At 60.5% G+C, this 17,042-nt stretch overlaps 1 protein-coding gene across 2 annotated transcripts in view; it reads left to right on the top strand.

The window, feature by feature from the left end:
- Positions 1–17,042, top strand: part of SHANK3 (SH3 and multiple ankyrin repeat domains 3) — a 253,022-nt gene that overhangs the window by 60,192 nt on the left and 175,788 nt on the right. For both annotated transcript variants that reach the window (XM_068168106.1, XM_068168105.1), the window contains exons 5-10: positions 3,598–3,669; positions 6,430–6,538; positions 11,508–11,659; positions 13,254–13,421; positions 14,317–14,433; positions 15,916–15,993. In XM_068168106.1, the coding sequence (XP_068024207.1) occupies positions 3,598–3,669; positions 6,430–6,538; positions 11,508–11,659; positions 13,254–13,421; positions 14,317–14,433; positions 15,916–15,993 (696 nt within the window). The remainder of the gene's footprint in view (positions 1–3,597; positions 3,670–6,429; positions 6,539–11,507; positions 11,660–13,253; positions 13,422–14,316; positions 14,434–15,915; positions 15,994–17,042) is intronic.

The raw sequence follows: 17,042 nt of genomic DNA, 5'->3' as shown, positions 1-17,042 counted from the left end.
GCTGGACTCACTGGAGGGCAGGGATCCATCCAGAAGGATCTTGACAGGCTGGAGAAGTGATGAGCAAATGCCAACTGCATGAGGCTCAACAAGGCCAAGTGCAAAGTCCTGCAGTTGGGTTAGGCCAGTCCCAGACTCAAATCCAGGCTGGATGCAGAGTGGGTGGAGAGCAGCTCTGAAGAAAGAGACTTTGGGGGATTTTGTTGCTGAGCAGCTCCCCAGGAGCCAGCAGTGCCCTCCTGCAGCCCAGCAGGCAGCTGTGTGCTGGGCTGCAGCCAGAGCAGTGTGGGCAGCAGGGCAAGAGAGGGGATTCTGCCCCTTGACTCTGCTCTGCTGAGACTTCACCTCCAACACTGCCTCCAGTTCTGATGTCCCCAGCAGAAGAAGGACTCAGAGCTGCTGGAGAGAGTCCAGAGGAGGCCACAAAGTTGATCCAAGGGCTGGAGCAGCTCTGCTGTGAGCACAGGCTGAGAGAGCTGCGGGTGTTCAGCCTGGAGAAGGCTCTGGGGGCACCTCAGAGCTGCCTGCCAGTACCTGAAGGGATCCTGCAGGAAGGCTGCAGAGGGACTTTTCCTGAGGGTGTCTAGAGACAGGCCAAGGGGGAATGGTTTGAATCTGAGGGAGAGTAGGGTTAGACTGGAGCTGAGGAAGTTCTTGAGTACAAGGTTGGTGAAAGTCTGGCACAGGCTGCCCAGGGAGGCTGTGGCTGCCTCCTGCCTGAGGGTGTTGAAGGCCAGGCTGGGTGAAGCCTTGAGCAGCTGAGTCTAGCTGTGAGGTGTCCGTGCCCATGGTGGGGAGCTTGGAGGAGATGAGCTCTGAGGTCCCTTCCATACTAAGCCTTTCCAGGCTTCTCATCCTGCCTGGTTTGGATGGGCAGAGCAGCACCAGTGCTGGCACACAACCCCCTTTGGAGCAGCCTGAGGAATGCTTCAGATAAAGCCACAGGGCAGCAGCCTCCTGCATGGCTCTAGGGCACTGGGTTTGTGTTGCTCAGTGCCCTCCAGCGGGCATCTGCCTGCAGCCTGGCACAGATCTTGGTGAGGTGCCAGCTCCCTTCTTCAGAGCTTGGTGAGGACAGCAGCTGAGGGCTGGAGAATCCCCTTGGAAAAGTCCCAAAGCCTCAGAGAGCTCTGCTGCCACCTCTTAAGAAAGACATAGAAGGGCTTTGTCCATCTGCTGTCTGATGTTCTGGAAGGCATTGACCACCTTGTGCCTGATGTTCCCAGAGAGCTTTGTCCATCTCATGTTCCCAGAGAGCTTTGTCCATCTGATGTTCCCAGAGGACTTTGTCCATCTGCTGTCTGATGTTCTCAGAGGGTGTTGTCCCTCTGCTGTCTCTGCTCTGGGGTCTCTGTCCCTGTGCTGTCTGCTCTCTGGAGGCTCTGTTCCCTCTGCAGTCTCTGCTCTGGGGTTTCTGTCCCTCTGCTGTATCTGCTCTGGGGGCTCTGTCCCTCTGCTGTATCTGCTCTGGGGGCTCTGTCCCTCTGCTGTATCTGCTCTGGAGGCTCTGTCCCTCTGCTGTCTCTGCTTTGGGGGCTCTGTCCCTCTGCTGTCTCTGCTTTGGGGGCTCTGTTCCCTCTGCTGTCTCTGCTCTGGAGGCTCTGTTCCCTCTGCTGTATCTGCTCTGGGGGCTCTGTCCCTCTGCTGTCTCTGCTTTGGGGGCTCTGTCCCTCTGCTGTCTCTGCTTTGGGGGCTCTGTCCCTCTGCTGTCTCTGCTCTGGAGGCTCTGTCCCTCTGCAATCTCTGCTCTGGAGGCTCTGTCCCTCTGCTGTCTCTGCTCTGGGGGCCGTGTCCCAGCACAGTCTGTGCTCTGGGGGCCGTGTCCCAGCTCAGTCTCTGCTCTGGGGGCCGTGTCCCAGCGGTCTCTGCTCTGGGGCCGTGTCCCAGCTCAGTCTCTGCTCTGGGGGCCGTGTCCCAGCTCAGTCTCTGCTCTGGGGGCCGTGTCCCAGCTCAGTCTCTGCTCTGGGGGCCGTGTCCCAGCTCAGTCTCTGCTCTGGGGGCCGTGTCCCAGTCTCTGCTCTGGGGCCGTGTCCCAGCGCAGTCTCTGCTCTGGGGGCCGTGTCCCAGCTCAGTCTCTGCTCTGGGGCCGTGTCCCAGCTCAGTCTCTGCTCTGGGGGCCGTGTCCCAGCGCAGTCTGTGCTCTGGGGGCCGTGTCCCAGCTCAGTCTGTGCTCTGGGGGCCGTGTCCCAGCTCAGTCTCTGCTCTGGGGGCCGTGTCCCAGCGCAGTCTCTGCACTGGGGGCCGTGTCCCAGCTCAGTCTGTGCTCTGGGGGCCGTGTCCCAGCTCAGTCTCTGCTCTGGGGGCCGTGTCCCAGCTCAGTCTGTGCTCTGGGGGCCGTGTCCCAGCTCAGTCTCTGCTCTGGGGGCCGTGTCCCAGCTCAGTCTCTGCTCTGGGGGCCGTGTCCCAGCTCAGTCTCTGCTCTGGGGGCCGTGTCCCAGCGCAGTCTCTGCTCTGGGGGCCGTGTCCCAGCTCAGTCTCTGCTCTGGGGGCCGTGTCCCAGCGCAGTCTCTGCTCTGGGGGCCGTGTCCCAGCTCAGTCTCTGCTCTGGGGCCGTGTCCCAGCTCAGTCTCTGCTCTGGGGGCCGTGTCCCAGCGCTGTCTCTGCACTGGGGGCCGTGTCCCAGCTCAGTCTCTGCTCTGGGGCCGTGTCCCAGCACAGTCTGTGCTCTGGGGGCCGTGTCCCAGCTCAGTCTCTGCTCTGGGGCCGTGTCCCAGCACAGTCTGTGCTCTGGGGGCCGTGTCCCAGCTCAGTCTCTGCTCTGGGGGCCGTGTCCCAGCGCTGTCTCTGCACTGGGGGCCGTGTCCCAGCTCAGTCTCTGCTCTGGGGCCGTGTCCCAGCTCAGTCTGTGCTCTGGGGCCGTGTCCCAGCACAGTCTGTGCTCTGGGGGCCGTGTCCCAGCTCAGTCTCTGCTCTGGGGGCCGTGTCCCAGCGCTGTCTCTGCACTGGGGGCCGTGTCCCAGTCTCTGCTCTGGGGGCCGTGTCCCAGCTCAGTCTCTGCTCTGGGGCCGTGTCCCAGCGCAGTCTCTGCTCTGGGGGCCGTGTCCCAGCTCAGTCTCTGCTCTGGGGCCGTGTCCCAGCTCAGTCTCTGCTCTGGGGCCGTGTCCCAGCGCAGTCTCTGCTCTGGGGGCCGTGTCCCAGCGCAGTCTCTGCTCTGGGGCCGTGTCCCAGCTCAGTCTCTGCTCTGGGGGCCGTGTCCCAGTCTCTGCTCTGGGGGCCGTGTCCCAGCTCAGTCTCTGCTCTGGGGGCCGTGTCCCAGCTCAGTCTGTGCTCTGGGGGCCGTGTCCCAGCGCAGTCTCTGCTCTGGGGGCCGTGTCCCAGCGCTGTCTCTGCACTGGGGGCCGTGTCCCAGTCTCTGCTCTGGGGGCCGTGTCCCAGTCTCTGCTCTGGGGGCCGTGTCCCAGCACAGTCTCTGCTCTGGGGCCGTGTCCCAGCACAGTCTGTGCTCTGGGGGCCGTGTCCCAGTCTGTGCTCTGGGGGCCGTGTCCCAGCACAGTCTGTGCTCTGGGGGCCGTGTCCCAGCGCAGTGTCTGCACTGGGGGCCGTGTCCCAGTCTCTGCTCTGGGGCCGTGTCCCAGCGCTGCCTCTCCTCCCCTGCAGTTCCGCTACAAGAGACGTGTGTACACCCAGACCCTGCTGGACGACAAGCAGTTTGCCAAGCTGCATACCAAGGTGAGACTGGAAGCCAGCTGGTGACTCCCAGCTTCTACCAGAAGGTTCAGCAGTGGTGGTGACCCATGCCAGGTTTGGGGCTCGGTGTGGCTCGGGGGGAAGCTGAAGGATCCATCAAGCCATGGCAGTGCCTGCTCAGCCCTGCAGGGGCAGCCTGGCACCGACAGAGTTCCTGAGAGGCCTGCAGCAGACAAGCTCTGTGGTGTGGTGTGGTGGAGTCACTGAGTGCACGCAGAGCACAATGGTGGCATTGAGGAGGAGGCCTCCCCTGCCCCCAGCCAGGGGCTGCCACCCACCCCTGGCTCCAGTGTGGCCTCCTGGCGTTGGTTGGGGTCCACTCCAAGTGCTGGCTCAGGGCTTGATTGGTGGCATCCCCATGTGGAGTGGAAAAGTGCTCTTGGTCTGCAGCATCCTCCACGGGTGGTAGGCAGGAGGAGGTCCTCAGTGTCTGGTGGGCAGGAGGAGGTCCTCAGTGTCAGGTGGGCAGGAGGAGGTCCTCAGTGTCAGGTGGGCAGGAGCAGCTCCTTAGTGTCTGGTGGGCAAGAGCAGCTCCTCAGTGTCAGGTGGGCAGGAGCAGCTCCTTAGTGTCTGGTGGGCAAGAGCAGCTCCTCAGTGTCAGGAGGGCAGGAGGAGGTCCTCAGTGTCAGGAGGGCAGGAGGAGGTCCTCAGTGTCAGGTGGGCAGGAGGAGGTCCTCAGTGTCTGGTGGGCAAGAGCAGCTCCTTAGTGTCTGGTGGGCAGGAGGAGGTCCTCAGTGTCAGGAGGGCAGGAGCAGCTCCTCAGTGTCAGGTGGGCAGGAGCAGCTCCTCAGTGTCTGGTGGGCAGGAGCAGCTCCTCAGTGTCTGGTGGGCAGGAGCAGCTCCTCAGTGTCAGGAGGGCAGGAGCAGCTCCTCAGTGTCAGGTGGGCAGGAGCAGCTCCTCAGTGTCTGGTGGGCAGGAGCAGCTCCTCAGTGTCAGGAGGGCAGGAGCAGCTCCTCAGTGTCAGGAGGGCAGGAGCAGCTCCTCAGTGTCAGGTGGGCAGGAGCAGCTCCTCAGTGTCTGGTGGGCAGGAGCAGCTCCTCAGTGTCTGGTGGGCAGAGAAACAAAATGCTGCTTCTCAGGGTTCAGGTTTGGCTCAGGAAGGTAAAAGTCAGGAGGCCTCTGTCTGGTGGCAGAAGCAGCTCCAGGCAGCTGATGTGGAAAGCTCTGAGGATCTTCCTGGCACCAGAAGTGTGACTCATGGTCCTGGGCAGTGAGGCAGAGCCTGCTGGAGGAGGACTGGAGATGTCTGCCAGGGGGCCAGCAGCTCCTGAGGACTTGCCATCACCTGTGTAGTAGCCATGGGCCAGGGAGTCACAGGAGGGGCTGGGGTGGAAGAGACCTCCAAAGCTCCTCCACTCCAACCCCCTGCAGGCAGCAGGGACATCCCCAACCAGAGCAGGCTGCTCACAGCCCCAGACAACCTCACCTGGGATGGTGCCAGGCATGGGGCAGCTCCCACCTCTCTGGGCAGCCTGGGCCAGGCTCTCACCACCCTCAGGGGCAAACATTTCTCCCTTCTCTCCACTGAAGCTCCCTCTCTGAGTGCCAAACCCTCACCCCTGCTCCTGGCACAACAGCCCTGCTCAGAACTCTGTCCCCAGCTTTCAGCTCAGCACTGCAAGGCTACCAGAAGGTCTCCCTGGAGCCTTCTCTTCTCCAGGCTGAACAACCCCAACTCTCCCAGCCTGGCCCCACAGCAGAGGGCTTCCAGCATGGCTGTGGCCTCCTCTGGCCCTGCTCCACCAGGTCCCTGTCTGTACTGTGCTGAGGACCCCAGAGCTGCCCCAGCACTGCAGGGGGGGTCTCAGCAGAACAGAGAGGCAGAATCCCCTCTGTTGACCTGCTGGCCCTGTGCCTTGGTGGTGGTTCAGGTGTTGGGCACCTCAGGTGTGGCTGCAGCAGCTGTCAGGAAGGAGCCACTTTGGCCAAACCAATTGAAGCTGCTCTGAGGGGCTGCAGGCAGATGTCCATGAACTGTCCACATGGGCACTCCTCATCAGTAGATAAAGGCTGGGGAGCAAGAGGCTGGGGCCAGGCTCTGCTCAGTGGTGCGCAGGGACAGCACAAGGGCCAAGGGCCAGCAAGTGGAAGCCAGGAGGTTCCATCAGGAGCAACCTGTTTGGTGTGAGGGTGCTGGAGGCCTGGAGCAGGCTGCCCTGAGAGGTTGTGGAGTCTCCTGTGGATCCTTCCAATCCCCCCCGGCCATTGTGCCCCTGGACAAGCTGCTGGTCCTCTTGGGACAAGAAGGCAAGAATCCAGATGGGCACAGAGGAGAGGCTTTGGGCTCCTGGTCCTCTTGGGACAAGAAGTGTTGGTCTTTGGCCAAAAGCAGAAAGTCACCCCAAGAACAAAGCCTCATGGAGATCAAACTGGGTGATGACAAAAGTGTGTGAGGAGCTTCATCTGTGCTTTGATGTACTGGAAGCTCACCAGGCTGTGAAACATCCTTAGGATGAGTTTGGGACCCACCACAAGGTGTTGGAGTTCCTCAGCTGGGCACCACAGCATCCCTAGCCAGCTGATGTGCCCACCCCAGCCTCGAGGGGAGGGTCTGGAAAGGGCCATGTGGGTTTGTGGCCACGTTCAGGTGCCCTGGTTTCTGGTGGGTGCTGCCCCATTGTGCCTGCTGATTTCCTTGGGGTGCCTCCTGCCTGGCCAGAGGTCCCTGGTGGCTTCTTTCCTCAAGCTGAGGGGGTTAACCCTGTGTGTTGTGTCTTCTCCTGCCTGTGTCCTGGCTGCAGGCCAACCTGAAGAAGTTCATGGAGTATGTGCAGATGCTAAACGTGGAGAAGGTCTGCAGGATGCTGGAGAAGGGACTGGACCCCAACTTCCATGATCCAGATACTGGAGGTGAGGCTGGCTCCTGAAGAGAGGGAGGTGGGTGGCAGAGCAGAGCTGGGGAAGAGAGTGTCCAGAGAACATGGTGGCAGTCTGGAGAGGGTGGCTGGCTTGGAGGCCTTTGTGGGAAGTGATGTGTCTGAAACCAGAAGATAAAATCTTGGTCTCAGGTTCCCTCAGTTTTCTTAGTTTTCTTCTTTTCCTTTATTTTTTCTCTCTCCTCTCTCTGTGAGCAAAAATCACCCCAGAGAAGCCTGGGGGCTGCTGGGCTGGCAGCAGGGTGCAGGTGGTGAGCAGTGAGCCTCAGATCCAGCACCTTTCCCTTCCTGATGGGGCAGTGAGGGAGGACCTCTCCCCACCTGCCCTCTGTGAAGTCTCCTGCTCCTCTTCTGAGAGCAGTCACTGCTGCTGAGGTGCTGAAGGGAGGCAGCTTGGTGGTGTCTGCGTCAGGGTTGGTCCTGGCGTGTTGAGTGGTGGGCACCTGCCGAGCCCCTGAGCGGGCTCCCAAGCTGGTGGTTAATTTGTTGTGTCTCTGGTTCAGCTGGGGGGTGGCTGTCAGGTTGTTCCTGCAGCTCTGGGTTCCTCTGCACTTGGCAGTTCCATGTGTCCAGAGCACATTTCAGCACTGAGACCAGGTGGTGGAGTCACCGCTGACATCTCTCCTCCTCCATGCCAGCCGTCTCTGCCAGCTCCTGGGCTGGGGAGATGGCAGGTGGGGCAGCCAAAGCCTGGCAAGAAGCCTTGGAGCAGCGTCCAGGAGTGTCTGTGCTGTTTGGTTGTCGGTGCCACCTCTGTCTGAACCTGCCAGGGTGTCCTGAGGAACAGCTGCTCCCGTCAAAACCAGCTGAGAACATGCAAGCAGCAAGGCTGCCCACCCTGCAGCTCGGCTCTGGGTGCCTTTGGGCTTTGCCCAAGACCTTCCAAACAATTGGAGGGATCTTTCCTTACCAAGAAAGTTCTCTCTCCTCTTCTGGAGCTGCTTCAGCTTCCCAGAGTGAGTTACTCTGCAGAGAGCTGCTGGAGAAGATCATAGGATCACAGAATGGGGTTGGAAGGGACCTCCAAAGCTCATCCAGCCCAACCCCCCTGCACTCAGCAGGGATATCCCCAACTAGATCAGGCTGCCTGGGGCCTTGTCCAGCCTCACCTGGAATATCCCCAGGGCTGGAGCCTCAACCACCTCCCTGGGCAACCTGTTCCTGTGTTCCACCATCCTTGTGGGGCAGAACTTGTTCCTCACCTCCAATCTAAATCTGCTCTGCTCTCATTTCAAAGCATTGCCCCGGGTCCTGTCCCTGCAGGCCTTTGGGAATAGTCCCTCTGCAGCCTTCTTGGAGGAACCCTTCAGCTAGTGGAAGATGCTGTGAGTGGTTTGGGTCTGATGGGGCTTTGAACCTAGATGTTGCTCCACAGAGGGCCAGGAGCAGGCTCTTGAGCACTGAGAGACACAGAGAAGGAGGAGAGAGGAAGGAGAAGCAGCTGAGCCAAGCAGTCACTTGGATGTGGTTGGGAAGCAAGGGTGAAAGCAGTGATGCAATCACACAGCATTTACAGGATGGCCAAGGGATCAGGCCCAGCCAGCATGGATTTAGGAAGGGCAGGTCCTGCCTGACCAACCTGATCTCCTTCTATGCCCAGGTGACTGCCTGGTGGATGTGGGGCAGGCTGTGGATGTAGTCTACCTGGACTTCAGCAAGGCCTTTGACACTGTCACCCACAGCAAACTCCTGGCCAAGCTGTCAGCCCCTGGCTTGGATGGGAGCACACTGCATTGGGTTAGGAACTGGCTGGAGGCTGAGCCCAGAGAGTGGTGGTGAATGGTGCCACATCCAGCTGGCAGCCAGGCACTAGTGGTGTGCCCCAGGGATCAGTGCTGGGCCCCATCCTGTTCAATATCTTCATTGATGATCTGGAGGAGGGCATTGAGTCCATCATCAGTAAATTTGCAGATGACACCAAGCTGGGGGCAGGAGTTGATCTGCTGGAGGGTAGAGAGGCTCTGCAGAGGGACCTGGACAGGCTGGACAGATGGGCAGAGTCCAAGGGCATGAGATTGAACACATCCAAGTGCCAGGTTCTGCACATTGGCCACAACAACCCCATGCAGTGCTACAGGCTGGGGTCAGAGTGGCTGGAGAGCAGCCAGGCAGAGAGGGACCTGGGGGTACTGGTTGATGGTAGGCTGAACATGAGCCTGCAGTGTGCCCAGGTGGCCAAGAGGGCCAATGGCATCCTGGCCTGCATCAGGAACAGTGTGGCCAGCAGGAGCAGGGAGGTCATTCTGCCCCTATACACTGCACTGGTTAGGCCACACCTTGAGTCCTGTGTCCAGTTCTGGGCCCCTCAGTTTAGGAAGGAGGTTGACTTGCTGGAAGGTGTCCAGAGAAGGGCAACAAAGCTGGGGAGGGGCTTGGAACACAGCCCTGTGAGGAGAGGCTGGGGGACCTGGGGTTGCTTAGCCTGGAGAGGAGGAGGCTCAGGGGAGACCTCATTGCTCTCTACAACTACCTGAAGGGAGGTTGTAGACAGGCGGATGTTAGTCTCTTCTCCCAGGCAGCCAGTACCAGAACAAGAGGACACAGTCTCAAGCTGCGCCAGGAAAGGTTTAGGTTGGATGTTAGGAAGAAGTACTACACAGAGAGAGTGATTGCCCATTGGAATGGGCTGCCTGGGGAGGTGTTGGAGTCACCGTCATTGGAGGTGTTCAGGAGGAGACTTGATAGGGTGCTTGGTGCCATGGGTTAGTTGTTTAGGTGGATTGGCTTGGTTGATGGGTTGGACTAGATGATCTTGAAGGTCTCTTCCAACCTGGTTTATTCTGTGTATTCCATGTATTCCATTCTATGAAGCTGAGCTGTTAGGTCAGAAGGAGAGTGGACAACTCACTGCTGGAGTCTGGTTCTTGTGCAAGCCCAGCCCAGCACTTGCTTTGGTCTCTGTGGTGGGCATGGAGAGGGTGACACAGCCCAAGAGTTTTTCTAACCCTACTTCCAGCCAAGGCTCTTCCCTATGCTGCTTTGTGCTGAGAGGATCAGGAATGAGCCCTGAGGTGTTGAGCATTTGTGGGGGGGTTGGCAAAGGAAGGAAGATGTCCTTGACCTTCCCAGAGTGGGCTGGTGGGAGAATTGACACCAACCTCTTTGAGTTGCTCTTCTAAGGTGGGCAAAGCCACTTCTCACAGTCTTTCCTCAGTGGCCAAGTGGTGGAGATGCCCAGGTGGTCAAGGTGGAAGGTGTCTAGTGAGAGGTGTCCCTGCCTGTGGCAGGGGGGTTGGAACTGGATGGTCCTTAAGGTCTCTTCCAACGCAACCCATTCTAGGGATCTATGAACCTGCTGGTCAGGAATTGTGGGTCCCTGGATTTAAGACCAGCTGGAGCTGTCCCACATCCAGCCTGACCTGCTGTACCCCACAGGATGCTCCTCACCCTCTGCCTGTGCGTTCTCCAGCTAGCATCAATCTTGACTGGGGCGGGGGGGGGGGAGCAGCAGGTCCTTGCCCGTGCTGCCTTGGTTGGTTAACGACCCTCTACTTAAAACTCTGGTGGCATGTAAAGTGCTGTGCTTCAGCTTCCAGCTGTCTCCTGCTCCATCTTCTAGGTTAAGGAGCAGGTTGGTGCTGCCCTGGCTCCACGTGGAGGTGTTCCTCCATTGCAATCCAGGCAGCATTCCATCTTTCTTCCCTTCATTAAAGAAAGGTCAAGCTCCTCCACTCCTTCTTTAAAGGGATTTTCCCCAGCCTTCCTCTGATGGAATCAGGGAATGGTTTGGGTTGGTTTCAGCTTCCCAGAGTGAGTTACTCTGCAGGGAGCTGCTGGAGAAGATCATAGAATGGGGTCGGAAGGGACCTCCAAAGCTCATCCAGTCCAAACCCCCTGCACTCAGCAGGGACATCCTCCACTGGATCAGGTTGCTCAGAGCCTTGTCCAGCCTCACCTGGAATAGCTCCAGGGATGGGGCCTCAATTGCCTCCCTGGGAAACTTGTTCCACCACCATCATGGTGTCAGGACATGTTGGTGGCTCCTGTGTCCCGGCAGGTAGCAGGCAGCTCCAAAGCTGGTTCCAGAAGTGCAGGATGGGGACTCAGCAGAGGCAGCAATTGTTTGTGGGTGGTTGTCCTTGATCCTGCTCAGCTCAGGCTTGTTGCCATCCCACCTGCAGCCTGCTGGCCTTCCTGGAAAGCAGCAGGAGGAGCTGGGGGCATTTACAAAGAGGTCTGCTACAGCCACATGCAGCAGTGGGAGAGTGGCCCCAGCACGGTGTGAGAAGAGAGCCAGAAGTCACTGAGGAGAAATGCTGGCTGTGCCTGGTGGTGCCTGTCCCACCACCTCCTGCTTACTGCTAGGAGAAGCCTCCGCATGGGCAGCTTGGTCCTCTCCTGTGGTCAGACTCAGTGCAGTCCTTGGAGGGCTTCAAAAACCAAGTAGTGGCACTTTGGGCCTGGGGGTCATGGAGGTGTTGGGTAGAAGGTTGGTCTCAGGTCCCTCAGCTGCTCCTCATGAGTCCTCCAGACCCTTCTCCTTCTCCTCCAGACCCTTCCCCAGCTCTGTTGCTCTTCTCTGGCCCCACTCCAGCCCCTCCATGCCCTTCTTGGAGTGAGTGGCCCAAAGCTGAACTCATTGCTGCAGCACAAGACCCAGAGAGGGATCTTCTGCCCTCAGTTGAGCTGCCACCAGGTTCCCCCTGCTGCCTTCTGCAGGACTCCCACCCACACCTCCCAGGCAGCCCCTGTGCCACTCAGCCCACGGCGACAGAGAGCTGGGGGCAGTCCTGGGCTCAGGACCACCCTTGGGTGGAACAGGGGGAAGGACCTGGCCTTGCTGGAGCTCCCTCAGCCTCTCCTCACAAGCCCTCCAGACCCTTCTCCTTCTGCAGACCCTTCCCCAGCTCCGTTGCCCTTCTCGGGAGGGGCCGCAGCCCCTTGGCGTGGGTGCGGGGCTGGCCGGGCGCGGGGTCTCACGGCCGCACCTCCGTGTCCCGCAGAGTGTCCGCTGACGGCGGCGGCGCAGCTGGAGCTGAGCAGCGAGACCATCAAGGCGCTGCGCAACGGGGGAGCGCACCTCGACTTCCGCACCCGCGAGGGCATGACCGCCCTGCACCGCGCCGTGCGCTGCCGCAACCACGCCGCCCTGCTGGTGAGCGCCGCTCCTGCCCCATGCGCGGGCACCGCTCCTGCCCCCCGCACCGCCGCCGCCCACTGCCGCCCCCTGCCCACCCCTCACACGCCACCCACTGCCCACCGCTCACACACCGCCTACTGCCCACCCCTCACACACTGCCCACTGACACCTCTCACATGCCACCCACTGCCCACCCCTCACACACTGCCCACTGACACCTCTCACATGCCACCCACTGCCCACCCCTCACACACTGCCCACTGACACCTCTCACACGCCACCCACTGCCCACCCCTCACACGCCACCCACTGCCCACCCCTCACACGCCACCCACTGCCCACCCCTCACACACTGCCCACTGACACCTCTCACATGCCACCCACTGCCCACCCCTTACACGCCGCCCACTGCCCACCCCTCACACTCTGCCCACTGACACCTCTCACACGCCACCCACTGCCCACCTCTTACACGCCACCCACTGCCCACCGCTCACACACTGCCCACTGCCCACCCCTCACACACCGCCCACTGCCTACTGCCCACCCCTCACACACCGCCCACTGACACCTCTCACATGCCACCCACTGCCCACCCATCACACGCCACCCACTGCCCACCCCTTACACGCCGCCCACTGCCCACTGCTCACACACTGCCCACTGCCCACCGCTCACACACCGCCCACTGCCCACCGCTCACACACTGCCCACTGCCCACCCCTCACACACTGCCCACTGACACCTCTCACACGCCACCCACTGCCTACCCCTCGCACACCGCCCACCCCTCACACGCCGCCCCCTGCCCACCCCTCGCACACCGCCCACTGCCCACCCCTCAAAGGTTGTCCACTGCTGATCCCTCAGAGGTCATCCAGTGCTGACCCCCCAAAGGTTGTCCAGTGCCCACCCCTCAGTGGTCATCCAGTGACCACCCCTCAGTGGTCATCCCATGCCCACCCCTCAGTGGTCATCCAGTGCCAGTCTCTCAAAGGTCATCCAGTGCCAACCCCTCAAAGGTCTTTCAGGGCCTGCTCCTCAAAGGTCATCTTGTGCCACCCCCTCATGGGCAGGGACATCTTCCACTGGACCAGGTTACTCCAGGCCTCAGCCAGCCTGGCCTTGAACACCTCCAGGTTGGAAAAGAGCTTGAAGCTCATGGAGCCTGAGCTTTACCCCAGCATTGCCAGGGCACCACCAACCCATGGCCCTCAGCACTACAGCTCCATGGCTTGGAAACCCCTCCAGGGGATGGGGACTCCAACACTGCCCTGGGCAGCCTGGGCCAGGACTGGACAAGCCTCAAGGGGCAGAAATTGTTCCTCATGGCCAACTTCAATCTCCCCTGGGCCAACCTGAGGCCATTTCCTCTTGTCTTGTCCTTTATTCTTTGGGAGAAGAGACCAACCCCCACCTGGCTGCAGCCTCCTTGCAGGGAGCTGTAGAGAGCCAGAAGGTCTCCCCTCAGCCTCCTTCTCTCCAGACTCAACCCCCCCAGCTCCCTCAGCTGCTCCTCCCAAGACCCTTCCCCTCCTTCTCCAGACCCTTCCCCAGCTCTGTTGCCCTCCTCTGAAGCTGCAGGGTGAGGTGGATGCTTCATTTGCAGACCCTGCTGGACCTGGGAGCCTCTCCTGACTACAAGGACAGCCGGGGGCTGACTCCCCTCTACCACAGTGCCATGGTGGGGGGGGACCCCTACTGCTGTGAGCTGCTGCTGCACGACTATGCCCGGCTGGGCTGCGTGGACGAGAACGGCTGGCAGGAGATCCACCAGGTGGGATGGGGGCTGCCTGGGGTGCCCTCTGCCCCCTGCCCCTGGAAGGGGTCACTCCATCCCCTTGGGTGCTTTGGGGGGTAGAGACGCTGCCCAGCATGGCTGGCGGGCAGTGCCTGGGATTTGACCGTGGTTGTGCCGACGCTGTGCTGTGCCAGGGCCATGCTCAGGCTGGTTTGCTGCTGGCCTGGCTCAGGTGGTGCCTGAGACCCTCCTCAGGTGGCAGCTGGCTCGTAGGATGATGCTTTGTGATCTTGGTCCAATGCCTGAGACCTCCTGGCTTCCAGCCTCAGGTGGGTCTGTCCCCGCTTCCCACCTGGACAGCCGGACCTGGCGTAGGGAAGGTGTGGGCTGGGAGTTAGGGGCTCTGAGGTGGCTCTGTGCCTCCAGATCACTGGAGAGAAGGGAGGAGGGGATGGCTCTGCTTAGAGTCCCCTTGCCTTGGGCCATCAGGAGCCCAGGCTCTCTTTGGGCTCCTGAAGCTCCCAGCTGTCAGCTCCTGCCAGGGGACTGAAATGAGAATGAAGAGCGAGAGAGGTGCTCTGTGGCTGCCCGCCTCCCTCCCGTCCCCCTCCACTGCCTTGGCAGACCTTGGAGGGCTGCTGGGTCCCAGGATGGACCTCGGCACGCCAGCTGGCCTAGAGCTGTGGGGCTGTTGCCCTTCTCTTTGCTTGATCATGCTTCAAGGCTTGTGGGGATGGTGAGACAGCCTGATGCAGCTCCTGCTCAGCCAAGCTTTGCTCTAGAGGCCCAGGTCAGGAGCAGCAGTCCCCCTGGGTGTGCACCTCAAGAGGGGTTTGAGTCCAGCAGAGAGATGTTCTGGGGGGCACCAAGCATCCTGCTGCTCCCTGATGTGTCCTTTCCTCTTCCCTCTCCCCGGTGGCGGCGGGGCCAGGCGTGTCGCTACGGCCACGTCCAGCACCTGGAGCACCTCCTGTTCTATGGAGCTGACATGGCAGCCCAGAATGCCTCAGGAAACACTGCCCTCCACATCTGTGCTCTCTACAACCAGGTGAGTGTGCTGGGGCCTGAGGACACCAGCCTGGCGGAGACACAGAGAGCACCAACACCAGGCTGAGCACCTCCCTGTGGCTTTTGCTTCCTGAGCCCAGAGAGCTGCTTCTGGGTTGGATCCTCCTGGGATGAGCTGTTCCCGTCTGTAGGACCAGCCTGGCCTGGGAGGTGGCCAGAGAAGGCTCCCTGGTTTAATCTGTTCCCATTCCCAAGATGGTTTTGCTGATTTGCTGTAGAGGTTCCCATGGTTCCTCTCCCAGGTAGCAGGGAGCCCCCACTACTGCTTGGGAGGGAGCAGAGTGCCCGGGGGCAGGGTGGACCCAGGTGGTGCTCACATCTCATGGGTCAGGTAGGGTTTTGCTGGGCATGGCCTGGGGTTGCCACCCTGCCTGGTGAGTGTGGTGGGGCCTGAGGACCACGTTTGGGGTGGGACACCAGCCTGGCTGAGACACAGAGAGCACCAACACCAGGCTGAGCACCTCTTTGTTGCTCTTGCAGCCCGAGCCCAGAGAGCTGCTTCTGGGTTGGATCCTCCTGGGATGAGCTGTTCCTGTCAGTAGGACCAGCCTGGGGTTGGGCTTGGGTTTCTCAGCAGGGAGGTGGCCAGAGAAGGCTCCCTGGTTCAATTTGTTCCCATTCCCAAGATGATTTTGCTGGGTGGAGGCTGCTATCTGAGCTCAGGTGGTGCTCACATCTCATGTGTCAGGCATGGCCTGGGGCTGCCACCCTGCTCTGGGCAGGGGCTGTGTGGGGGGAGGGGGTGTGGTTTGTGATGCTGCTCTTCACACCAGCAGCCCTTAATCCTTCCTGCTGGCCTCTGAACTTTGAAGGAAGCCATGAGGGCTCCATCCCTGTTTCATTCTCTGTGTGCTCACTTAACCTCAAGGTCAGGAGCAATGCAGGGTGGTGGAGAAACCCTCTCTGATCTCATGTCCCTGCTGTGCTCTGAGGTGTGGAGGTCAGAGCTTAAAGGTTCCTCCTGCAGGGTTTGTTCCTTCCTAGAGGTTTTTCTGCCTTGTGTGGGTTTGGATTTGCAAGGGGATTGTCAGCCTCTGAGGTGTCCCTGCCCACTGCTCTGCCACGGGCAGGGGCACCTGGAGCCGACTGGTGGCATTTGACTAGAGGCTGATGAGGTGGTTAGGAGCCTTCTGCACATCAAGGACTGCCTCCAGCCAGCAGCCTGCTCACTGGGGGGGTGGGGGGAGGGCAGAGAGAGGCATCCAGGAGCAGAGGGGCTCACAAACAAGCTGAGCTGGCATCGTTTGGAGGAGCCTGGGGACTCATGGTGCCCACAGCTGCACTCCTGGGCACGGCCACGCCGCCGGCTGGCACACAACTGGGTGGACTTGGCCAGCTCAGGGGCTTGCTCTCGCCCAAAGGAGGCTTGCCAGGCGTGGTGGCAGCGTGTGGTTTGCTGCTTTGTCACCAGCCCCCGGCGCTGACTGCTCTCCTCCTCTTCTCTCCCGCTTCTCCTGCACAGGAGAGCTGCGCCCGGGTCCTGCTCTTCCGCGGGGCCAGCAAGGAGATCCGCAACTACAACAGCCAGACCGCCTTCCAGGTGAGCCCCGGGCCTGCCCAGCACCTCAGCTGATCTCTGAGCTCACTGCCACCCAGGCTGAGCACCTTTGTGTCCCCCCCAAAAGGACACCTGCTGTGGAGATGGTGCCGGGCGTGAGGAGCTCCAACTGCTGCCGCGGCTCCAGGAGGTGATCACACAGCTGAGGGCCTCCTGGAGCTGTGGGGACTGGAGGCCACCTCCCTCCCAAGCTGTGCTGCTTGATGGCTTGGGTGCTGAGAGAAGGGGGAGCCTGGAAAGTCCAGCTGGACATCATCAAAGGTGGCCTGGTGTCTCATCAGGGGTAGGGTTGCAACCTGTTAGCTGGTGGCTGGCTGGAGCTGGTGGGATTATAGAACCATGGAATTGTCAGGGCTGGAAGGGACCTCAAGGAGCATCCAGCTCCAACCCCCTGCCATGGGCAGGGACACCTCACACTACAGCAGGTTGCTCACAGCCACATCCAGCCTGGCCTTCAAAACCTCCAGGCAGGAGGCTTCCACCACCTCCCTGGGCAACCTGTGCCAGTCACCCTCATGGGGAACAACTTCTTCCTCACATCCAATCTGAATCTACCCACTTCGAGTTTTGCTCCATCCCCCCCAGTGCTATCACTCCCTGACACCCTAAAAAGTCCCTCCCCAGCTTTCTTGTAGCCCCCTCAGATACTGGAAGGCTAAAATTAGGTCCCCTCAGAGCCATAGCTGGGAGTAATCTGTGTGCCAAAGCACAGAGAGGAAGCTACTGCTCCCCTCCCAGGCAGGGTAGGGAGGCTGGAGGTGGTGTGGAGCTCTCCCACCACTGAGGGATTGGTTGGACCTTACTAAGCACAGCAAATGCTGAAGGCTGGCTGAGCTCAGCCTGTGGTGGGCTTCCATCTATCCACCTCAGCTCAGAAGCTTCCGCTAGCTACTCCATGCTGTCTCCTGCCTGGGCTGGTGGCTTGGATGTGGCAAGGTCTGCTTTGCTCAGAGGCTGGGGCTTGAGGCTGGTCCCCACCTGACTGCTCTGATTTAAGTGATCTCCAGGGAAGGGCTTCTCACAGGCTGCTG

This window comes from Melanerpes formicivorus, unplaced genomic scaffold (assembly GCF_026170545.1).
Source record: "Melanerpes formicivorus ecotype bairdi unplaced genomic scaffold, bMelFor1.0.p_v2 SCAF_132, whole genome shotgun sequence".
NCBI classification, from domain to species: domain Eukaryota; kingdom Metazoa; phylum Chordata; class Aves; order Piciformes; family Picidae; genus Melanerpes; species Melanerpes formicivorus.
The sequence above is the reverse complement of the archived record's forward strand: the minus strand, read 5'-3'. Positions and strand labels throughout refer to the sequence as shown.